General features: G+C 37.2%; 3 protein-coding genes and 3 long non-coding RNA genes across 10 annotated transcripts; 4 read left to right on the top strand and 2 right to left on the bottom strand.

The window, feature by feature from the left end:
• Positions 1-652: 652 nt before the first annotated feature.
• Positions 653-7099, bottom strand: LOC111801987 (basic leucine zipper 34). Of its 4 annotated transcripts, none has more exons than XM_023686243.1 (5): positions 6916-7099; positions 5601-6171; positions 4895-4970; positions 3198-3324; positions 653-1036 (listed from the first exon to the last, which is right to left on the bottom strand). In XM_023686243.1, the coding sequence occupies exons 2-5, from the start codon at positions 6155-6157 to the stop codon at positions 957-959; spliced, it is 840 nt and encodes a 279-aa protein (XP_023542011.1). In that variant the 5' UTR covers positions 6158-6171; positions 6916-7099; the 3' UTR covers positions 653-956. The 4 variants fall into 4 exon arrangements, with proteins under 4 accessions (XP_023542011.1, XP_023542008.1, XP_023542010.1 ...); XM_023686240.1 differs by having other exon boundaries at positions 5601-6288; positions 6916-7097; XM_023686242.1 differs by having other exon boundaries at positions 5601-6275; positions 6916-7090.
• Positions 960-3208, top strand: LOC111801988. Its single transcript, XR_002816218.1, has 2 exons — positions 960-1046; positions 2768-3208. It is a non-coding gene; the product is annotated as an uncharacterized LOC111801988 (long non-coding RNA).
• A 2587-nt stretch (positions 7100-9686) lies between the features above and the next one.
• LOC111801370 (dnaJ protein homolog) lies at positions 9687-15377 on the top strand. 2 transcript variants are annotated; one of them, XM_023685348.1, is made up of 8 exons: positions 9687-9843; positions 9971-10147; positions 10662-10824; positions 10908-11049; positions 11142-11418; positions 11515-11713; positions 11799-11844; positions 14740-15377. In XM_023685348.1, the coding sequence occupies exons 2-8, from the start codon at positions 10001-10003 to the stop codon at positions 15005-15007; spliced, it is 1242 nt and encodes a 413-aa protein (XP_023541116.1). In that variant the 5' UTR covers positions 9687-9843; positions 9971-10000; the 3' UTR covers positions 15008-15377. The 2 variants fall into 2 exon arrangements, with proteins under 2 accessions (XP_023541116.1, XP_023541115.1); XM_023685347.1 differs by lacking the exon at positions 14740-15377 and having other exon boundaries at positions 11799-12482.
• Positions 15378-16632: 1255 nt separating this feature from the next.
• Positions 16633-19859, top strand: LOC111801372. Its single transcript, XR_002816128.1, has 5 exons — positions 16633-16736; positions 16891-17014; positions 18236-18301; positions 18436-18521; positions 19756-19859. It is a non-coding gene; the product is annotated as an uncharacterized LOC111801372 (long non-coding RNA).
• Positions 19017-23345, bottom strand: LOC111801369. Its single transcript, XM_023685346.1, has 4 exons — positions 22804-23345; positions 21240-21398; positions 20515-21162; positions 19017-20403 (listed from the first exon to the last, which is right to left on the bottom strand). Exons 1-4 carry the CDS (start codon positions 23137-23139, stop codon positions 19159-19161), a joined length of 2388 nt encoding a protein of 795 aa, XP_023541114.1. The 5' UTR covers positions 23140-23345; the 3' UTR covers positions 19017-19158.
• On the top strand, positions 20833-21749 carry LOC111801373. The gene is made up of 2 exons (XR_002816129.1): positions 20833-20922; positions 21036-21749. It is a non-coding gene; the product is annotated as an uncharacterized LOC111801373 (long non-coding RNA).
• Positions 23346-23967: the final 622 nt, after the last annotated feature.

Here is a 23967-nt window from a genome sequence, read left to right as displayed (position 1 = left end):
AGCGGTGTGCCAATAAGGATGTTGGGCCTCAAAAGGGGTGAATTGGGGGGTCTCACATTGATTGGAGAAGGGAATGAGTGCTGGCGAAGACATTGGGCTCCAAATGGGGACAAATGGTATGGGGACGGATGGTAAGATCCCACATTGATTGGGAGTAGAATGAAACATTCTTATAAGGGTATGGAAACCTCTCAGAATGAAACATTCTTATAAGGGTATGGAAACCTCTCTCTAGCAAGTTGGGGAGTAGAAAGAAACAATTTTATAAGGCGTGAAAACTTCTCCCTAGCATATGTGTTTTAAAAAGTCCGAAATTTTTTTTTTAGAACACCGAAATTTTTTTTTTAACAAGATAATATCTACCCAAGGTGGATTTGGGCCGTTAAAATTTCTTTGAATTAAAATAAATAAATTACAAATTTAGTACACAAAATTCAAACTTTCAAATTCCAAAAATGCTTAAAATATTGAGGATTTGATTCCTAGTTCGGTAACACGTCGCCATAAATCATTCTCTTTCAAATTCCAAAAAGAAAAAAGAAAAGATGCGTAGATAAAATTTGCTTGAACAATGATGAGAGATTATATTGTAGGTCCATTTTCCTGTCTTTCTTTTTCAATCTGTTCTTCAATTTTTGGCTGCAAAAAAAACTTTCAACTTCAAAACCCTTCCTTCTTCCTCCAATCCAAAAGGTTCATTTTCAAACACAGAGAGACCGCAAAGATGAGAAAGAAAGATCAGGAGTTCAAGTTTTTTTTTTTTTTTTTTTTTTTTTTTTTCCTGCAAATATATCCTAGGGGGTCAGATCAGTGTTCATTTCATTGGCAGAAAATAATTGCCAATGGCAGCAGGAGGCAAGCAGTTCAGTCACATGGATTCTATGGTTGATCCTTCGATGGTTGGTTCGGTCTTCCCTCCGACTACTCGGCCGAGAAACGAATCGGGAGAACATGGCTCAAAATGAGCTCTTGACTTGCTGTTTTGCAAATACAACCTTCAATTTCTCCACTTCCTTCTTGAGTACCTGGTGTCTGCCTGTAGCAAGGTGAGTTTTAAGCACCATTAGAAGAAAAGTTATGGTATTCAGTAAATGATGAATTCGTTCTTTTGCCCATGATGATCAGTGAGAACATTATAGGAAAATGGACAGAAAGACAAAGATTCTCCCACTGTGGGGAGTTTTGATCATGGTAGAAATCTCAGTAATAAGTTTAGATCCCTTACTCTTACTCGTACTAAAATTTACCTTTGCTTCGATTACCTAAACATATAAAAAATATAATAAAACCCATATGCTGGTTGGGACGATGAGAATGGACGGGTATTTTGCTGCTAGGTTCATATTCGGATGGGTTTGGTATAAAATGTCCGAACTCATGTATAGTCTGTGGTGAGGCCTGATTCCAGAGTTTCTATGCTTAGCACTCCAGAAACAGGTTCCCTGAATCTAAGTTTCTTAAATCATCGACTTATACCACAGGCTTTTTTCAAGCGTATAATGTTTTGAACTTGTGCCCCTAAACGTCCCAAATCAGTCATTTTGGGAGCAAGTAATATGATTGGAACAACCAAATTACTGCAGAATTCGAACAGCCCGCACAATTTAGAGAAAGAGCTCCGAATGGGTTCAACAAGCCTTCCATCAAAGTAGAAAACTTGGTCTCTAGTAGGACACTAAATCAAGACATCGTTAAAAATACTCACTTTCACCGAGCTACTCGCTGACACTAGGCCACAGACATTTAAACTAATGATCTTCATTGACCATAATCTGTTCAAGATGAAACATTACTCTTAGACACAATCACACAACATCATTATTCATAACTAACGCTAATGGAAGATGTTAAGTTGGTGGCCTTCTCAGATCTATTACGGTAGTTCACTCTTTTGCTTTTTTAGTTGGAAATGGAACTGTGTAGAGGTTCTTTCCCAACAAAAATTGAAAAGGCAGGATTCGCTGGCAAAGCCGGAAGCTGCTGTGAGATCTCTGGAGCGACTACCTTAGTCGTGGGATCCCCGAATCTTCCAAAAGTGAGGGGTATAATCTCAATCAAACCATTAGTAGATGAGAAAAAGATTTGTGTATATCTTGACTACTCTTCTCCATGTTCTGTAAAATGTAAACTTCCTCAATAGATCTCCTCATAAAGATTAAAGGTTCAGTCAACTCGACTGGTTTCTTTGTTAATGTCTGCTAAGTTGACTTGTAATGGAGAAACACGTTTGATCTTTGAATAGTTCCTAGAAGGCTCTCCAAAAGTTCTCGTTATTAAAAGGACTAGCATCGGTATCATCAATCGACTCCTCCTAAGCTCCTTTCCCACTAAATGGGCTTGTAAGACTCATCAAACATAAACATCTCACTTGTTTAAACTTTTCCAAGGGCCTAGCCAAGTAGTAAAGACTTGTTTAAATATTGTCTTGGGTCTCTCTATTATCCATGTATACCAAGGATTTGGTACCTCCAGTTGAATGGGATTAAGAGAACACCAACATTTTTCCTTTCACTGTTGTCAAAATTGAAGATTAGGGCCGATTGTTAGAAGTCTTCTCAACCGAGAGACACGGTCCAGGGTTCCCTAAAGAAGTTCATAGCTTAGAGAATACGACGACACTTCTGGAGAAACCAGTAAGCTGGCTAAGGAACTATAAGAATAAAATGGAAAGTGGTCTTTAAGACTTGGGAAACCTCACTCTTCTGCCTTTATATCTAACATCAAACGCCGTACTAGAGCTGTTTTTCTCAATCACTCACTTACTCAGGATGGAATACTTCCAACCAATCTCGCTAAAAACGACATCTCAGAAACAAATGACAGAAAAAAGAGAGCAGCGGAATGGAAGGAGTATTAGAGAAACAAAGGAGGATCGGGAAGGAGACAGAGGCCGTTCCCGATGCCTTATAATTCCAGGCTGCAGGCTTTGGGAGGATAAAAGAAAATCCTCCTTACCACCTTATATTCTTTGGTAGTCTCTTTACATCAACATGTTATTTGTTATTTGAGAGTTTTCAATTCATGATGCATGTCAGGATAGTCAAAATATTTGTTATTGTGAGCCAGCATCTAATTCACACTGTTAAATTTTAGCAAACAAGTTATATATATACACGAAAACAATTTCTCGACAATTGCTTGTTTGCAAGTTCCAAGCAAACCGAATTCAATGAGAAGAAAGAGGCAAACAAAGTTACCTTCTGAAGTCAATTTTTCTCGTCGAACTCTTGCAACCTGCTGCTTTAATTTGCTATTCTCCATCGATAGAGCCACCCGTTCTTGAAGCAGTGATGCTACTCGTATTGCCAGCTGTGATTCTACAGTCTGCAGAATGAGATGAAAGCTTTTGGCTGTGGTTTATATTTTTCTGAAGAAATATTATGACAGTAAAAGAAAACAGCATCCGTTCTCCATAGATAAAGCCACACGTTCTCAAGTTTCTTATAAACAAAAAGCAAAAGAGAATGGCATTCATATTTCTAAAGAACTTTTTTTAAGGAGCATCAAGCTTTCTTGTTAAATAACAATTCTGCAACTACGAAGATGAAAGGTGCAGACATTAGTAATTTGCATGTAATCAAAGCTTTCTTATTTATTTATAATAAGAAACAAAAGTTCTCCTCACCAAAAGAGGAAGTACAATAAGGGGAGATGAGATGCCCCCACACAACAAAGGATTACAAAGAAGACTCCCAATTGGCAAAACTTTCGGTCACGCCATGATTTTAAAAAACGATCTTTAGAGGTGGAAGACCAAGAAGCAAAATTCTAACTAGGTCCCAAGTAACATCTTGTGAGAGTACTGGGATTGTTTGCTTTGGGTTATATGGGAAAGATTAGTATGTTAATAGTAAGGACAAAGCGGTAATTAGTTAGATGTATCTAGGTCATAAATAGGAGTGTTGCAGACCTTAGTTTGGGGGGTCATTTTAGTGAAGTTTCCATTGTGGGACTTTGGGAGAGAGAGCCCTCTCAAAAGGCTATTGTCACATGGTAGTTTGTCTTGATATTGCAATAAATTAAGATCTTGTGTTTTGTGTGATTGGATTGTTAGGAACCACGACTCTCCACAATGGTATGATATTGTCCACTTTGAGCATAATCTCTCATGGATTTGCTTTTGGTTTTCCCAAAAGGCCTCGTGCCAAGATGTATTCCTTACTTATAAACCCATGATCAACTCCTTAATTAGCCAATGTTGGAGTCCCGCCCAACAATCCTCCCCTCAAATAAAGTACACCATAGAGCCTCCCCTTAATCGAAGCTCGACTCCTTTCTCTGAAGCCCTCGAACAAAATACACACTTTGTTCAACACTTGAGTCACTTTTGACTACATTTTCGAGGCTAGCAACTTTTTTGTTTGACGCTTGAGGATTCTATTAACATGGCTAAGTTAAGGGCATGGCTCTGATACCATGTTAGGAACCACGACTCTCCACAATGGTATGATTTTGTCCACTTTGAGCATAAGCTCTCATGGCTTTGCTTTTGGCTTTCCCAAAAGACCTCATGCCAATGGAGATGTATTCCTTACTTATAAACTCATGATCAACCCTTTAATTGGCCAATGTGGGATTCCCTCCCAACAATCCTCAACATGGATACCTAGCACATCCCTACTTATCAGCTTATAAATTATCAAAATTATAGTATTCTATACTAGATGGATGTCTAATAGTGCAAAAAATACATTTCTCCAGGTGTTTTTGTAAGCAGCTGTTTTTGGGAGGGGCGTCTCTCCTCCCCCGGCCCCTTAAGTTGTCTTTCTTTTTGCATCTCCAAGTTTCTTATAAAAAAAATATAGTGCAAAAAATGACCAGAAATCAGAAAAGTATCATCAGTCCAATAAGGGTTGATCATCATAGGCTAGCCCAAATGTTCCAATGGAATTACCTGGAGAACATTAACCTTCCTCTCCAGTTCAGCAATGTATTGAAGCTTACGAACCCTTGAGCGCTGCCCGTTATGCCTGCAGGGAAATCATTAGACTTGTTTACCTATCACAATACTTTTTGGAAATAGAAACAGGGACCTATAGGCATAAGCAATAATCAAGGTTTAACTCTCGATATCAAAATCTATATATCGAAGTAGTTGATACCAAAAATTAAACTCGTCCTCGTCCATACATACATTTACTAAAATGTAAAGAGTGGTATCATTTCATCAGCTTAAATTGGACAATGTATCTCCAAACAGTTTTTAATTTGACAAACAAGCTATTGGAAAGAGAAAGGAAAGAACACAAATTCTTGTCATGCATGACACAGGCAAAAAGGCAGGAACACTTGGACCCTGTTTCAGATTTGAGAAAGACAATGCACGTTTTTGTGACATGTCGGGTGTAGGCGAATGCCACAGGTTCTTCATCGCATATTTGATCTCATACTTATAGTCATTTACATTATCTTTCCAATTGTGTCGAATGTCCCCGAGGGAACCATGGTTGCTTACGTTATCTTATCAAGAACAGATGTAACATGACTCGTCACCAAATAACAACGCATCATCAATGAACGAATAAGATAATGATCTAATCGTATAATCAACAAGAAAAATAATGCCAGAGGAATTGAAAATAAAAATGTTAGAATCTGACCGTTTTGCTGCGTTTTCATCAGAGTTAACCTCCCTAACTGATTCGCTAATGTCTCCATTTAACTTTGAAGAAGAGCTCTCGCCAACCGAACAAATATCTGTGTGCACTGGTGTAGCATGGTGAAGATGAACAAATTCCGATAATGCAGAAACCATATTGTAGTTTGAAAAATCTGAACTGCATTTTTTCCTAGGTGAGTTAGGTCCATAAATGCAAGATGGATCCCATTGTTCACAAGCTTCATTGTCAACTGAATTCTCCACATCTTTTTCAATACAAAGACTCCTCAACGAGTCTGCAAGACCATCCAAAAGGGTGACAGAGTCACTAGCCGAGCGACGAAGTGGTTTTCCTTTCGAATTTGATTCACAGTCGCTTAATAGTTCACCAAGCCATACAGGCTCATCCTCCAACACAGAACTTTGTGAAGGAGTGTCACGATGCAGAAAGAATTCATTAACAGGTGGGGATAACGCGACCGAACCATTAATTGAACCCGCAGTTGTTCTCTTTTGAATCGGACAGCGAGGAGGAAGGTGAGTTTGCCTTGTTGACATGGTGAGGCACTGGACTAGATCACAAGTTTCCCATCAGCATCAGCCTCTTTCTTAGCTTTTAAAAGTGCTAAGTTTTTGGTTGGAAACGAAAAGGACAATATGAAAAGGAAACATTTCCCTGGCAAACATATCTTTAATAGCAGCCGAAATCACGGGTGAAAACAAAAGACAATCAAATTTTAGAACAAATAAACTTCACGACAACAAAAGATGACCCAAAATCTTCATCAGACATCTTCAATTGAAAGCTTCATTCACATTACTGAAACTTGATTTACAGCCAAAGAACAGTGAAGAACGTAAAAGATATCAAATCACCTCAATCTAAACCCCCAATAAACTCTCAAATCAGTGTTTTCTCTCTCTTTCTCGCCCTTTCTCAGCCACAAAACAAGAAAATGCCTATAAAACTCACTCTAAATTCAGAACCTCACAAGTTAAAAAGCCATATAAGGTCCTCATTCATCAACGCAACTAAGAAAAACAAGCTGCATTATACATTTTCAAAGCTCAAACAAGAATCACAATCCAACAGTAAAATCGCACTAAAAAACAATCCACTCCATAGAAAACCGAAATCGAAAACAACAGCCAAAGCGACAATAAACACAACCGAAAAGCTCTCGGAACTGATTTTCAAGTGGTGAACCAAAAAGAAAACAAAGGGATTTGAATTTCCCCAAGAATTTATAAGAATCATCAAGTTTGAATTCGAGTTTTGGCATTTTCTTGAATTTGATTCCGTTCTGTCGCCTTACCTCGCCGTTTTTGCAGCAGTAATTGCTCAGATAGAAGAAGAAAACACCATCAATCAGAAGAAGAAGAAGAAGAAGAAGAAGAAATTCAGATTCCCTCTCTTCCCTTCGAAGCAGTCGCTCCAAAATCACCGGCAAAACCCGCTTTTGCGGCCACTCCTATATTTACTCAACTATGCAGCAGCGTANTTTTTTTTTTTTTTTTTTTTTTTTTTTTTTTTTTTTTTTTTTTTTTTTTTTTTTTTTTTTTTTTTTTTTTTTAAGCATAATCATTAAAATATTTTATTAAACATTTTTATTAAAATTTAACACTATTTTTATCTATTATTTTTTAAAAAAATTAAATAATTATAAAACGGTCGTAATATTTCTTTGGTCAACGTCAAATTATGTTCTATAATCTTAGCTGTCTTTTATTTTTTTTAGTATACAATCTGATGTCCCGGTTCCAAGCTTTGAGATAAATGTAAATTTAAAAAAAAAAAAAAAAAAATCGTGCGGAAATAGACAAATTTTAATTAATGATAAATATTCAAAAAGTCAAATAGGTCACTCTTTAGATGGTGTAACAAAGACAAAGACAGTTTGACCAATAATATAGAAGGTTTGACTTTGTGAGCGCGTGTATTATTATATTATTTAAATTAGTGTGTTTGATTTAATACGTCACACAAATTAATTATTTAAACAATGTTATTACCACAAAAAAAAATATTAAATATTAAATAAAATAAGGAAATCAATTATTATTTTTTTAATATAGACTTTCAAATAAGGAAATGTTTTAAATAAAAAAATATTAAAAATTTCATAGTTGTTCGATGATCAGCTTCTCTATCATCTTGCGCGTCGCTGTCACTCCTATCCAATCTTTTTCAGTTCCATCCAAGCTTGATTTTGTTTGATTCGATCGGAGGCGGTCTGTAATTGACCTACTTACCTTAATTGTAGACCAACAGCTAATTAACCCTAGTTCGTGCTTGCTACCATTTCTTTATGAAAGTCAATGTTTCTCATTTGGAGCTTTACTCGGACTAACTGGTAAAAAGTCAAAATCTTGAAATTGGAAAGTCGATGTTTATTATTATTTTTTTTTTTTCGAGGTGAGGAATCCCAGAGCTCGACCATAGATAGTCAATGGAAACTACAAAGTCGGAGTACGATATGGGCAAAGGAAATTTCCAGTGAGAATTATATAAATAGGTTGGTTTATTTTCCTCGACGTAACATAGGTCACTCTCGAGATAGTGTAGCAAAGATAAAGACACTTTGACCAAAAATATTTTGAAAAGGAAGGTTTGACTTTGTGAGCGGCATGTATTTTTATATTATTTAAATTAGTATATTTGATATAATATGTCACACATGCTTAATAAATTTATTGTCGATTAATTATTTAAACAAAACATGTTATATATATATATATATATAATTAAATTAAATTTGATTTTTTTTTATTAAGTATAGGCCAAATCAAATAAGGAAATGTTTTAAATAAAAAATATATATTAAGAATTTCATAGTTGTCCTATGATCAGTTCCTCTACCATCTTGCGCGTAGCTGTCACTCTTGTCCAATCTTGTTTAGTTCTATCCAAGCTCGATTTTGTTTGATTTGATCGGTCAGTAATTGACCTACTTACCTTAATTGTAGACCAATAGCTAAGTTAACCCTAGTTCGTGCTTGCTATCATTTCTTTATCAAAGTCAATATTTTTCATTGGGAGCTTTACTCGGACCAGCTAATAAAAAGTCCAAATCTGGAATTTAAAAAGTCGATGTTTAATTTTTTTTTTTTTTTTTTTTTTTTTGTCAAGGTGAGGAATCCGAGAGCTCTCGACCATAGATAGTCAATGGAAACCACCAAGTCGGAGTACGATATGGGCAAAGAAAATACTCGGGAAGAAGCCCTCTGTTTGAGCTAAATATGCATTTATATGATTAAAGAACAAAGAACACGGGACCTTAGTGAACAGCTACTCGAACACACCACTCGTAACCTTTTACGAAATTGTTTCCATCATCCTTAGATGTCTACGATGGTAATTACGAAATAACCAACTTGTATCACCATCAAATCGTTATTATCACATTAAAGGTGATTATAGGTAGCACTGAAGAAACTAACGTGTAATTACTACTAAATCATCATCATCACACAAAAAATTACGATTATGGTAATTACGAAATTACCAACGTACAATCATTACCATTAACTACGTCCAAAAGGATTTAGTGATATATCAAAATTGACATTTAAAAAGTAAATTTCTCGATCCCAACGGTAAAAAATTTTATTTTTTATTTTTAAATAAAGGTATAGGAGGTTGATATTAGTTTTAAAATTTAAAATTATTTTTTTATTTGTTTCAAAGTTGTGGAGTTTTTTAAAATTAAACAGTATTTTTTTTGAAATATTATTAAAAATTTTAAAATAAAATTAATTTTTTAAATTATTTTAAAAGTTTATGGATAATATTGATTTTTTTTTTAATTTAAAGTTATTATGTAAACTTTTCGAGTATTTTCGAAATAAAATAAATAAATATATTTTTTATTTATTAAATTAGCATTTATTTTAAAGTACAATAATTAATGTTTTAATTTGTGTTAATTAAACAAAAGAAAAGAGGCAAAAAAAAAAAAGAAAAAAAAAAGAAAAAAGAAAATTCTAGATCCTTCTTAAGACATATGTGGGTTTGGCCGCCTTAGTGTGAAATGCCGAAAGTACCCCCAAGCCACAGCTGACCACATCTTGCAAGGAAACAATCCTGACCGCCGAATTATTTCCTTATAGTTTGAGATCTGAGACTTTCGAACCCCTCTCTCCACCTCGCCGTCTCGAGCGTCCCTTTTGGTTTCTCTGCTCTCAGGTCACCGATCTCTCTACCCGATCGTTCACTTCAAGATCGCCCTTTTCGCTCTTACAAGGTTCGAGTTTTTTTTAATTTTTTTCGCGCTTCGATTCATCGATTATCGAGTTCTTTGTTTTCCTCCTTGGAATTTGCTTTCGAGATCTTGTTTTTATCATTAATCTGGGTTTGATTGCTTTCGTTAGGGTTTGTTGAGATCTGATCGGTGAGGCAGAATGTTTGGAAGGCCCAAGAAGAGCGACAATACCAAATACTATGAGATTCTCGGAGTCTCGAAGAACGCGTCGCAAGACGATCTAAAGAAGGCTTATAGAAAGGCCGCTATCAAGAACCATCCTGATAAGGGTGGTGACCCTGAAAAGGTGAATTTTATCTCCTTCATCTGGTGTTCTTGAATTGTTGATTTTCTAATTTTGTGTGTTTCTAACGTGTTTTACTGATGAGTAATGGTGGCGGATCGTGATGTTTAGATCTATTGCGTAGTTGCTCGTCTTGAGTTTTAATTGTGGAAGTTGCTTTAACACGCTTGTATGTTAATCAACGGAGTCATTTGATAAGGTTATGATGATCTTTAGAGTAATTGCTGGTCTTCTTACGATGCGTATGACATTTGAACTCGTCGAGCGAATGATCTGAATTTAATTGTGATGTGTTATATTGTATTGTAATTAGTTTATCCTCTTTTCAACTGGAAAGCTAGATTAAAGTATATAATAGTCGTCTCTGTTTGCTTGGTTACTTTACTTCGTCGTTGTTCTAATTGTTCTTCCTCGACGAATTTATTCCAAACTTAAGCATAAGAAAACTGGTTGGGACAGCAGTGTTACTCTAACAGAAAAATCTTGACCTCTTGAAAAATTTCCATTTGTGACACAGTTCAAGGAGTTGGCACAAGCGTATGAGGTGCTTAGTGATCCAGAGAAACGTGAGATATACGATCAATATGGCGAGGACGCCCTCAAGGAAGGAATGGGTGGTGGCGGTGGTCATGATCCATTTGACATATTCCAGTCTTTCTTTGGTGGAAGCCCATTTGGTGGTAATAATTATTTACTGTAATGTTGAATTATGTAATATGGGGTTACCATAAGCAATTGATATCCATTTTGAGATTGTGTTTAGGTGGTGGTAGCAGTAGGGCTCGAAGGCAAAGGAGGGGTGAGGATGTTATCCATCCCCTCAAGGTCTCCTTGGAAGATCTCTATAACGGAAGTTCGAAGAAGCTTTCTCTTTCGCGCAATGTAATTTGCTCGAAGTGCAAGGGGTGAGTTCCTGTGATGGTGGTGCGTTTTGTTTTCCCTTCGTTAATTGTCGTTATATTCTGAACTCACGTGGTCTTTGCTACAACAATCACAGTAAGGGCTCGAAATCTGGTGCTTCAATGAAATGTCCTGGCTGCCAAGGATCTGGTATGAAAGTTTCCATCAGACACCTCGGCCCCTCTATGATCCAACAAATGCAGCATCCTTGTAATGAATGCAAGGGGACTGGTGAAACCATTAACGATAAAGATCGTTGCTCACAGTGCAAGGGTGAAAAGGTTGTACAGGAGAAGAAAGTTTTGGAAGTAATTGTGGAGAAGGGTATGCAAAATGGACAGAAGATTACATTCCCTGGTGAAGCGGATGAAGCGGTAAGACTGCATTCTTCTTCTTGTTGTTTTCCGGGGGGCGGGGGTGCTATAACTACTTGCAATTTGACATATTTGATGTGATCGGTTTTTGTTCAGCCTGACACCGTTACTGGGGATATCGTTTTCGTCCTACAACAAAAAGAGCACCCGAAGTTTAAGAGAAAGGGCGATGACCTCTTTGTGGAGCATACCTTGTCTCTCGTCGAGTCTCTTTGTGGTTTTCAGTTTATTCTGACACACTTGGATGGCCGCCAGCTTCTCATCAAATCCCATCCTGGCGAAGTAGTTAAGCCTGGTACGCCAACACGTCCGATGCGTTTTTTCTACTTTGTGTAGTGGCATTTCCTTACATCGTTCCGTTCCTATCTTAATTTGTGCAGACCAATTCAAGGCTATAAACGATGAGGGTATGCCAATGTACCAGAGGCCATTCATGAAGGGTAAACTTTACATCCACTTCAGTGTCGACTTCCCAGACTCCTTGAACCCTGAACAATGCAAGGCACTCGAGGGCGTGCTGCCACCCAGATCTTCGGTGCAGCTATCAGATATGGAGTTGGATGAATGCGAAGAGACCACTCTCCATGATGTCAACATCGAGGAAGAGATGCGCAGGAAGCAGGTACAAGAGGCATACGACGAAGATGAAGATATGCATGGAGGTGCCCAGAGAGTGCAGTGTGCGCAACAATGATTTTGAATGTTTTCAGGAGGATGAATCGGATCTAGCGCGCGAACCACCACCCGCCAGTCATCCAGGTTTTCTGAAAATAAATAGATGGATTTTATGTTGATTCAGTCATAGAATTACGAAGTAAGTTTCGCGTTCGTTTTATGTTCTTTCCCCTCAAATGTGTTTTTCTATCTAGCTTATGAAGCATTCAAATATTATGTATTGGAGTTGCAGATAAAATAGGATTGGGAAACAGAACGATCTGTGGTTCTTTTCCAAGTGCCAAGATTTTTCTCTTATTTTCACCTTTGCTTGTTGATGAACACCTATTTTTTGTGCCTTAGGAGAACGAGAAGCAATGATAATGCCAAAAATCTTACGTTTAGCCTTACATTTACAGTCAAAACATCAGTTTGTTATTTTTTGTGCCTTGGATTACTCATTTTTTCAACCTTAATAGTGGTGTGGTGAATATCTGTACATTTTACTGTTTTACTTCATAGGGACGAAGAAGACGACTCTCTACAATGGTATGATATTCTTCACTTTGAGCATAAGCTTTCATGGCTTTGCTTTGGGCTTCTTCTCCAAAAGGCCTCGTACCAATGAAGATAGTATTCCTTGATTATAAACCCATGATGATTTCCTAAATTAGCTAGGGTGGGACTTTCATCCAACACCTTCCTTTGAACAAAGTACGCCTCCCCTTACTTGAGGCTCGACTCCTTCTTTTGGTGTCTTAGTCACTTTTTACTATGCCTTCGAGGAGTTTTGACTCTTTTTTCTTTTGGAGTCCTTTGTTTGGCATTTTTTAGGATTCTATTGGCATGACTAAGTTTAGAGGATGACTCTGATACTAAGTTAGACGAACATGACTCTCCACAATGATATGATATTGTCTACTTTGAGCATAAGCTCTCATGACTTTGCTTTGGGTTTTCGGATCGAACATTTTTTTTAGTTCAACCGTTGTGGTAATCGAACTCAATATTGTCTGCAAGTTGTGTTGTATCTTCTAAGATGTTTCGTGTAATTGATACTTTGTCTACCAAAAAGATAGCGGCTTAAAACTCAGCCTATCACTAATAGTTTGGCTGGCTACATGATTGGTTTGAGGAGCCATCTCGAAGTATAAGGCAAAAGACAGAGTTGTCTCTCGAGATTATGTCTCCTTAGGACTCAATAGATTAAGTGCTTTACAAATGCAAGATCTTTTTAATTGATATAAATCTCTCTTTTTAATTGATATAAACTCGAGATTTATAAGGTTAAAGCTTTAAAAACTCGAGATTTATAAGGTTAAAGCTTTAATCACAGTTGAATAAATTAATTTTTATGTGACAATCTCACATTTGCTCTCTTAGTTTTTAATACTAAAGTTTTTGAGATTTTCATTTTTAAAGTAGAAATGAAGAAAATATATATATATATATATATATATTTATATATGTATATATATATTTATATATATATATATATATATAATGTATAATTCTTACCTCTAAATTATGTTCTAGGTTGGATTAAGAGTGAAATAAAATATTTAATCGATAATTTAATAAAATAAGAAAAAAAAAAAATGCAAAAATCCAATAAAATAATCCCTTCCGTACCGAAAAAGAACGATACTTCTTCATTGAGTTCAGGCGAACGATCAGATGAGTCGTCGAGTCCAATGCATTTCAACGATTCCTCTTCGCTTCAATTCCACATCTAAGCTTCGTTCGTCTTCTCCGTCATTCGGTTCCAGGTTGCTTTCAATACTCATTTCTGCTGTGCTCGATTGTTTTTGCCGAATCATTTGCGTCAAATCCAATATTCTCTTGCACGGTTATGCGGCATTTTCACTTCAGTAATCGGTTTTTTGATGTTCGTGTACTGTTCTATTCGTTTTTCTCTCGTAGGCGTTGTTTTTCGGAAGCCGAATCGTGATTGGGATGGAGGAAAATAAGTTCGTGAGGGCTTCTGAGGCAGTTATTGTAGATTCCGATCTGCTGAAGAAGAAACTCGACTCTACGCGCCTTTCAGGTTTGCATAAGCTCCAGGTTTTGCTCTTTCTTTTTGAGCCTGAAGTATTCTGTGGATAAATGCTAGTATACTCGCATTTCTTGACCGCTGTTTATAGAAATAACAGTAGGAGATCTTGTTTAGGTCATTTCTGACTTTGATGCTAGCGTGATACTGGATTGATGGCTGCGTAGGGAAAGATAAGATTTGATGACTATTACTGTGCTAACTTCGTGAAGATTTCTTAGTGAATCTCTATTTTTTCAACCTGATGAACTTGATTTATGCTTTGCTGACAAGATTGAAACATGTATAGCCACTCATAATCTTCTAAAGCAGGGAAACCCTGAATATTATTCTAGGACGGATGAACTTTATAAATATTACCACCCTTTGGAATATCGTCCTACCATTTCGATAGAAGAGAAAACGAAGCTCAATATCGAAAGCTTCCTTGCGTCCTTTTTTGATACCTGCCTTTTCTACTTCCTGGACCAGGTCTTGAGTCTGAAGCTTCACGGATCTTTTAAGAATATTTGGATCGTTATTAGGAAAATCTCCGTCTCGAGTCTTGGGAAATTGAAGCGACCCCCTTCTGTTTCTTTTGTCTGTAATGTCATTTTTNTGCCAATGTACCAGAGGCCATTCATGAAGGGTAAACTTTACATCCACTTCAGTGTCGACTTCCCAGACTCCTTGAACCCTGAACAATGCAAGGCACTCGAGGGCGTGCTGCCACCCAGATCTTCGGTGCAGCTATCAGATATGGAGTTGGATGAATGCGAAGAGACCACTCTCCATGATGTCAACATCGAGGAAGAGATGCGCAGGAAGCAGGTACAAGAGGCATACGACGAAGATGAAGATATGCATGGAGGTGCCCAGAGAGTGCAGTGTGCGCAACAATGATTTTGAATGTTTTCAGGAGGATGAATCGGATCTAGCGCGCGAACCACCACCCGCCAGTCATCCAGGTTTTCTGAAAATAAATAGATGGATTTTATGTTGATTCAGTCATAGAATTACGAAGTAAGTTTCGCGTTCGTTTTATGTTCTTTCCCCTCAAATGTGTTTTTCTATCTAGCTTATGAAGCATTCAAATATTATGTATTGGAGTTGCAGATAAAATAGGATTGGGAAACAGAACGATCTGTGGTTCTTTTCCAAGTGCCAAGATTTTTCTCTTATTTTCACCTTTGCTTGTTGATGAACACCTATTTTTTGTGCCTTAGGAGAACGAGAAGCAATGATAATGCCAAAAATCTTACGTTTAGCCTTACATTTACAGTCAAAACATCAGTTTGTTATTTTTTGTGCCTTGGATTACTCATTTTTTCAACCTTAATAGTGGTGTGGTGAATATCTGTACATTTTACTGTTTTACTTCATAGGGACGAAGAAGACGACTCTCTACAATGGTATGATATTCTTCACTTTGAGCATAAGCTTTCATGGCTTTGCTTTGGGCTTCTTCTCCAAAAGGCCTCGTACCAATGAAGATAGTATTCCTTGATTATAAACCCATGATGATTTCCTAAATTAGCTAGGGTGGGACTTTCATCCAACACCTTCCTTTGAACAAAGTACGCCTCCCCTTACTTGAGGCTCGACTCCTTCTTTTGGTGTCTTAGTCACTTTTTACTATGCCTTCGAGGAGTTTTGACTCTTTTTTCTTTTGGAGTCCTTTGTTTGGCATTTTTTAGGATTCTATTGGCATGACTAAGTTTAGAGGATGACTCTGATACTAAGTTAGACGAACATGACTCTCCACAATGATATGATATTGTCTACTTTGAGCATAAGCTCTCATGACTTTGCTTTGGGTTTTCGGATCGAACATTTTTTTTAGTTCAACCGTTGTGGTAATCGAACTCAATATTGTCTGCAAGTTGTGTTGTATCTTCTAAGATGTTTCGTGTAATTGATACTTTGTCTACCAAAAAGATAGCGGCTTAAAACTCAGCCTATCACTAATAGTTTGGCTGGCTACATGATTGGTTTGAGGAGCCATCTCGAAGTATAAGGCAAAAGACAGAGTTGTCTCTCGAGATTATGTCTCCTTAGGACTCAATAGATTAAGTGCTTTACAAATGCAAGATCTTTTTAATTGATATAAATCTCTCTTTTTAATTGATATAAACTCGAGATTTATAAGGTTAAAGCTTTAAAAACTCGAGATTTATAAGGTTAAAGCTTTAATCACAGTTGAATAAATTAATTTTTATGTGACAATCTCACATTTGCTCTCTTAGTTTTTAATACTAAAGTTTTTGAGATTTTCATTTTTAAAGTAGAAATGAAGAAAATATATATATATATATATATATATTTATATATGTATATATATATTTATATATATATATATATATATAATGTATAATTCTTACCTCTAAATTATGTTCTAGGTTGGATTAAGAGTGAAATAAAATATTTAATCGATAATTTAATAAAATAAGAAAAAAAAAAAATGCAAAAATCCAATAAAATAATCCCTTCCGTACCGAAAAAGAACGATACTTCTTCATTGAGTTCAGGCGAACGATCAGATGAGTCGTCGAGTCCAATGCATTTCAACGATTCCTCTTCGCTTCAATTCCACATCTAAGCTTCGTTCGTCTTCTCCGTCATTCGGTTCCAGGTTGCTTTCAATACTCATTTCTGCTGTGCTCGATTGTTTTTGCCGAATCATTTGCGTCAAATCCAATATTCTCTTGCACGGTTATGCGGCATTTTCACTTCAGTAATCGGTTTTTTGATGTTCGTGTACTGTTCTATTCGTTTTTCTCTCGTAGGCGTTGTTTTTCGGAAGCCGAATCGTGATTGGGATGGAGGAAAATAAGTTCGTGAGGGCTTCTGAGGCAGTTATTGTAGATTCCGATCTGCTGAAGAAGAAACTCGACTCTACGCGCCTTTCAGGTTTGCATAAGCTCCAGGTTTTGCTCTTTCTTTTTGAGCCTGAAGTATTCTGTGGATAAATGCTAGTATACTCGCATTTCTTGACCGCTGTTTATAGAAATAACAGTAGGAGATCTTGTTTAGGTCATTTCTGACTTTGATGCTAGCGTGATACTGGATTGATGGCTGCGTAGGGAAAGATAAGATTTGATGACTATTACTGTGCTAACTTCGTGAAGATTTCTTAGTGAATCTCTATTTTTTCAACCTGATGAACTTGATTTATGCTTTGCTGACAAGATTGAAACATGTATAGCCACTCATAATCTTCTAAAGCAGGGAAACCCTGAATATTATTCTAGGACGGATGAACTTTATAAATATTACCACCCTTTGGAATATCGTCCTACCATTTCGATAGAAGAGAAAACGAAGCTCAATATCGAAAGCTTCCTTGCGTCCTTTTTTGATACCTGCCTTTTCTACTTCCTGGACCAGGTCTTGAGTCTGAAGCTTCACGGATCTTTTAAGAATATTTGGATCGTTATTAGGAAAATCTCCGTCTCGAGTCTTGGGAAATTGAAGCGACCCCCTTCTGTTTCTTTTGTCTGTAATGTCATTTTTAATTGAATATTCAATGAATAGAGAGATTAAATCAAGAAAAAGAATGAAGAATTCAGGTTTAGAAAAAATAAAGAAATGGCAAGAACAAAAGTCGTATGGATACACAAAAACTACGTGGGTGGATGAATTCCATATTTGAAGTTGCAATCGGATCGATTCTTATCATTTCAGGGTACCTTCCTTTTTTTAGATGGCTTTTACTTTTCCTTGGTCATTTTATTAGCGGTTGTTATGATTGTTACATTTGAATGAGCTTTTGGTATGTTAATTCATAGTTTAAATAAAAATGAGCGTGCTCTTGATATGGCTGCTCCTCTTCATGACCAATTGGGTGATGTAGATGGCGCTATTGATAATAGTGCCTCTGTAAGAAAATGGACAATTTGGTGACCACATAGGGGATTTGGGGATTTCAGATGGTTCAAAGTACGACACTTGGATATCCGTGGGGTTTTTGTACGTAATCTTTTTAAACTTCCTTGCGTCGATGTCATCTGTTTGGGGTTTTTGTATGAACACATACTATAAAAAAATATGTTTGTGCTAGGTGAGAATTAAGGCCCTGTTTGGGTCGTATGAATATTCATTCTTGTACTCAATAATAAGCTCCTTTTGCAGGAATGACACCATCAAAAACTCTCTTGACCGCTACGCTACGAGTGCACTTTTGATATTGTCTACGTGGTAAGGCGAACATCACCTAAAATGGGAAGGAAAATCTCTACTTTTATTTCTCATGACGATTATTGTTAATATCTAACTTTTCTTCCCCATATCAAATACCATAAAACTTTAACCAATTTGAATGCTGACTGCAGAATGATGCATCCATGCTGGGAGTGGTTAAACTTGTACAACAGCTCTTTCCAGTTGGAGGTGTCTGAGGGACAGACCTTTCTATACGGTTAGTGAAGGCGATCTTACTTACAATATTCTTAGCTGAGTGAATATACTCGCAGCCTTTACTTCACATTCTTTTGTAGAGTAGTTATTTCAACGTAGAGCTGAGGAATTAATGTCTTGAATTGGGGTTTCTCTGCTGCTGTCACTGGTTGCTATTTGGTGGTCACTTACCATAATTAGTTATTTAGTTGTTTAGTCATTTGAAATTCTTTGTTTTATGAGATAAAAATCATTAAATCCCATTAGCTTTTGAATAATTTTTTTACATAATAATAGAACAAGATAATTCTATAGTTCTGATCTAATAGATTGGGTAGCTATTGCAAATTTGGAGTGAATGCTCAAGTTTTTAGACGATTATAGGGATTTGTTTCATCAAATTAACCTGAAACTTAAGTTTATTTGTTCCAAATCCACAAAAGGTACACATTATTTTATTAAATATATATATGTCATGAAATCTGTGGAGCAATAATTACAAGGAATTTAGTAAGTATGGAATTAATGGGCTTTATAAACATTTAACTTATGCCCTCTTCAATACTTCATTCCTTAGTACAGTGGTTTAAACAAGAAGGATCTCCAAAAGTTAATTAGAACTAAAACAGAGCTTTTGAGTTAACTTATGTAATTAATCCTTAGTCGTTGCTTTTGCCAAAATTTGATTCATCCAACATCATTTTGGCACGGTGGAATTCTATTTGTAGCCGTTGATGAAGGGGTGTTGATGAACTCAAACCTTTCTTCTTCACATCTTCCAGCAACTCCCTGATCGGAATTGCTGCGAGAAAGCTCTTGATATACTCTTGGCAGCACTCCTTCCCTGTGCATACAACCTCTTCGTCTGTATCATCATCATTCCTCGACTCATCTTTGTTCTCAGTCGAAGCTTCTTTTGGGCTACTTGACTGTTCTGGTGTTGTAGCTTCTTCAGAGTCACTTGGTTGCATGACATCGACCGGCGGTTTTTCTTCTAACATCTCTGTATTGTTTAGTTGTGGCACATCAGTAGTAGATGGTTCTGCCTCTGATGGTTCTGAGCTCTTTGATTGATTTGTGTCAATGGTGTTTTTCTCCTTCAATGACTCTTTGCTTTTTGATTGTTTTGTGTCAATGGAGGCTTTCTTATCTGATGACTCTGTGTTCTTTGATTGCTTTGTGTCGGAGGTTTTCTCCTCTGATGCCTTTGTTTTGTTTGGTAATCTACTAATTACTGTCTCCCTGTCGAATTTCAGAATGTACGCTTGATTGCACCCCTCGTAGAGCCGCTCGCCCAAAGTGTCTATGATGTAGTAAGCATCCTTGTCAACCTTCAAGATGAAGAAGTGGTCATTCCAGCTCACAATGTAGACCATCGATTCACCTGTATTTGTTGGAAGGTCTGCTGCAAGGAGGCTGATTTCATCCCATATGGTGTCGAAAGACATGGCGCCCTTAAGGAACTCGAAAACACCCTCTTCCTCCAATCCTTCTGGGTGGAAGAATCCAACATATGACTTCTCTGCAGCAACAGATAGAGGTCGGATTTTTGCATCAATCACCGTGTCGAGATCAAAGTGTTTATCAGGGAACTGCTCCAGGTAGTCTTTATTGTCACAAAGGTTTCTCCATTCTGCAGATCCATCTCTGATCAAGTTGTCTAATTCAGACTTGATGGGCATTTCATCTTGGTTGGAAAGTAACCAATCAGCAATAACAGCAACTAGAGCTGTGCAGGCACTTTCCCCAGAAGCACGCTCGCTCCTTTGATCAATAGAGGCGAAGAAGACTTCGGTGTTGACTTTCAAGTGTCCGTCTCGACTGGTTACCTCCTTCTGTTCCCAACTACCCACAGCAAAGTTATCATCTCCAAATGCAGCTGCTGATAACTCCAGATTATACCACTGCAAGAACAAGAAGAACAGGAGGCCATTATCATTGAGCTATAAGAAATACCTACAAAGTCTGAGTAAAGCAGAGCGAAACACAGTGCAGTTCAGGTCTTGAGAATATACCCAAGTGAAAAGCTCATTTGTGCTCTGCTGCCTACGGGCAAAGTCGATATCGTCTCCACCTTCTTCACCATAATGTTTCTTCAGAAGAGGCTCTTCTTTAATTTTACGAGATTTGAAGCTTAACTTCCTCTTCCTCCACGACAAGATTTTGCGCATCGAGTTCTGCTGTGTAGTTTGTGAACTATCACTATCAATGTCCAAGCATCCTGCACCATTGCCACAATAGATCCAACATTCATCTCCATTGTTGGTTTTTGTACCAGGGAGGAAAATTCCTGCTACACGGTTGGCATGGGCTAGTTTTTCATAACCAAATAGCTCCTGAACACGTGAATCCTCCTCGTTCCCACCATCATCTATCGAGTCCGAATCAAGCGAAGAACTCTGAGAAGAATCCTTATCCTTAATGTAAAACCCATCAACTGTAGCAATGTTTTCTTCATGGAATACTTCCTCGGGTTTTCCTGCTGATACACAATGTCTAAATATTTTAACTCTATCTAGACCTGCTCTTATTGCAGATAACCCTTCTTTCTCTGTTGACAAAGCAAATGGTGAAGTTGGGGAGAGCGTCACAGGCATAATCGACCTCCGCACCGTCCTCGAAGGCTTTGTATCAGTTCTCAGCTCCACGAGGCTAAGAGAGAGCTGCAAAATCGAAGACGAATTACATCAGGGAACAAGATGTGCAGATGTTGTTGAAGTTGAAATGTGTTAAAACTTACAAGGAGCAAGGGGCTAAGCTCTGCTGCAGTGCTGCCACGGACGTTGAGAGGAAGGCTGATCGGAATCTCATTTCCATCATATGAAGAAGCATATTCTGCAAGGTTCAGTGATGCAGTCCCGACTACAGCATAGCTATTTCGAAGTACTTGGTTTTCTCCCTGTAATGAGTTAGTAAAAAAAATATTGATCTCAATTAGTGATACCATTTTAAGTGCTAAATCACTGCCCCAAAAGACAGGATAAACTGATTGAGAGAGGCTGAAGGCTCCCACTCGAGCAAAAGAAAATCTTGACAGACTCCAATATTTTACAAAGGGAATAGAAAGGACCTCCCAAAGGCCCTTTCCTTCGTTTAACATAGCGGGCCAAGACAAGGCTCGGGATCTACCAAATTATTTTTATATGGTTTATTTGTAACCACTTAAGTTACTACCCGCTAGCAGATATTATTTGTTTTACTCCATTATATATTACTGTCAACGCTCACAGTTTCAGAACGCTTACAACTAGTAAGAGGTTTCCACACCCTTTGTAAGGAATGCTTCATTCCCCTCTCCATCCGATGTGGAATCTCACAATCCACCTCCCTTGAGGGTCAAGGTACTTGCTAGCACACCAGTCACAGGGCACATCGCCTGATGACAAGCTCTGAACGCTTCTCTATTAGTAAGAGGTTTCCACACTCTTTGTAAGGAATGCTTCGTTCTCCTCTCCACCCCTCTTGGGGGTCAGGGTACTCGCTAGCACACCAGTCACACCTTAACACATCACCCGATGACGGGCTCTAAACACTTCTCTACTAGTAAGAGGTTTCCACACCTTTTGTAAGGAATGCTTCGTTCCTCTCTCCATTCGATGTGGGATCTTACAATCCACCCCCCTTGAGGACCAGGGTATTCACTAGCACACCAATCACACGCTAACTAACTCTGATACCATTTGGAACCGTCTAAACTTACTGCTAGTAAATATTGTCTGTCTTAGTCCGTTACGCATTGTCGTCAGCTCAGACACAGTCTTAAAACACAACACGTATATTAGAAAGATGTTTTCATATCCTTATAAGAAAGGAAATGACTTTGATTATAAAATTATTAACATAGAAAGCGGAACACATTAAATTCAATTTATGAGAGATGATGACATCTCCTTGAATACTACACTGTTTGAAAATTATATCATAAAGTGACAATTGCATATCATAACATGGGGACACATAATTAAGATAATGTTCTAATTATTTTTATTTTCAACTATAGAAAAAGTCAACACACAAAAAGGAAAATTGGAATATCAATATCAAATCATCCCACCAGCCCCAACCCAAAAGGAAAATTAGAGAGCAAAAAAAGAAAAAAAAAACATAAAAAATTACAAAAAGGGCAAAATAATTAAAATCGACTTGTCTTCATCATCAAAAGTCAAATCCTCCATGGGAACCAAGCAGAAGAAACAGCATGACAAAAATTCAATACCATTAATTCAATCAATTCAAACAGCGAGCAATAAATTCGTTAAGAACAAAGAATTTTTCAACGAAAAGTTGAGGGATCGATTTCTTACTTTTTGAAGAACTGTGAGAGAAAGCTTCCATGGAGGAATCAGATCCTCTTTCGAGCCGAGAATTGAACACAAAATCCTAAACTCTTCATTCCAATCCACCGATGCTCCATCTTCACAGACATTGCCCTTATCTGTGTAGTTCCTCTTCACAGACCGTCGCCAAGAACTCAGACCTATAATTTTCTGCCCTTTCCACTTGATTTCCACCACTAAACCACTCGAATCCTTCAGCGATAGATTCGCCAAACCTTCCAATCGGCGAAGATTGATGATCGCCTCGTATTTTCTCGACGAGAACGTCTGCCAAGACGTCCATCGGACCAGTTTCACCACCATTAAACGATCAAATCGAAACAGAAACAAAAACACAGAGACAAAACAGAATCAATAACGAATATCGGATTGTTGAATCGCAGGAAGAGAAGATCGATTGGAAAGGAATCAAAGAAGAAGATCAATTGATTGCGGATTTGGATTAGGAAAAGGGATAAGAAACGAGAATTTGAAGAAGATACGTAGAGAATATTTTGGGGGAAGAATTGAAGAAATGAGGAATTGAAGAACTGAAAGAGAGGATTTGATGGATATTNAAAAAAAAAAAAAAAAAAAAAAAAAAAAAAAAAAAAGTGTAAAAAGGCTCATGAATTTGGGCTCCACACTTCAATTTTCAGAAGAGAGAGAAAGAGAGAGAGAGATTTACTCTCCATGAAAACAAACAACCACTTCTCTCTCCTAATATATATTTTTTTAATAGTTTTAATAACTAAATTAATCTCTTTTTTTTTTAATATTCTATTTTTTTAATAACAAAATATACAACATTTAATCAAATTTACTGATAGTAACTACAAAAAAAAAAATTATTATTTTAAATATTATTCTCGAGTTGTTATTGACATGTCTCTCGTTTGTTATCTCTCTTGTCTGCTGGTTGATCTTAGCCCTTCGTTGCATCGCCATTTGAATCAACTAACTAGATTTTATACCATGATTATTCGAACCTACGTACTCGACCTGACCCAACTCGAGTTTAGGTTGAATAGGTTGGATTTGGTTGCCGTTGTTAATCGGGTTGGTAAATAGACCAACTTATAAATTCACGGTTGGTCCAAAAAAATACCCTTAACTCGACCCATATACACCTATATCAAGGCTTAACAACCC

Source organism: Cucurbita pepo, chromosome LG09 (genome assembly GCF_002806865.2).
Source record: "Cucurbita pepo subsp. pepo cultivar mu-cu-16 chromosome LG09, ASM280686v2, whole genome shotgun sequence".
Lineage (NCBI taxonomy): Eukaryota > Viridiplantae > Streptophyta > Magnoliopsida > Cucurbitales > Cucurbitaceae > Cucurbita > Cucurbita pepo.
Note: the sequence above shows the minus strand (reverse complement) of the source record. Positions and strands in the feature narration are given on the sequence as shown.

Bases quoted from the DNA above. Each gene is read 5' to 3' on its own strand.
- LOC111801987 (XM_023686243.1), bottom strand. From the start codon at position 6,157: ATGTCAACAAGGCAAACTCACCTTCCTCCTCGCTGTCCGATTCAAAAG. The intron at 4,971-5,600 runs GTCAGATTCTAA...ATTTCCCTGCAG, and splicing joins GATGAAAACGCAGCAAAACG to GCATAACGGGCAGCGCTCAA. The intron at 3,325-4,894 runs GTAATTCCATTG...CTCATTCTGCAG, and splicing joins GGAAGGTTAATGTTCTCCAG to ACTGTAGAATCACAGCTGGC.
- LOC111801370 (XM_023685348.1), top strand. From the start codon at position 10,001: ATGTTTGGAAGGCCCAAGAAGAGCGACAATACCAAATACTATGAGATT. The intron at 10,148-10,661 runs GTGAATTTTATC...TTTGTGACACAG, and splicing joins AGGGTGGTGACCCTGAAAAG to TTCAAGGAGTTGGCACAAGC. The intron at 11,845-14,739 runs GCCATTCATGAA...AATGTACCAGAG, and splicing joins GGTATGCCAATGTACCAGAG to GCCATTCATGAAGGGTAAAC.
- LOC111801369 (XM_023685346.1), bottom strand. From the start codon at position 23,139: ATGGTGGTGAAACTGGTCCGATGGACGTCTTGGCAGACGTTCTCGTCG. The intron at 21,399-22,803 runs GTAAGAAATCGA...AACTCATTACAG, and splicing joins CTCTCACAGTTCTTCAAAAA to GGAGAAAACCAAGTACTTCG. The intron at 20,404-20,514 runs GTATATTCTCAA...TTGTTCTTGCAG, and splicing joins CAAATGAGCTTTTCACTTGG to TGGTATAATCTGGAGTTATC.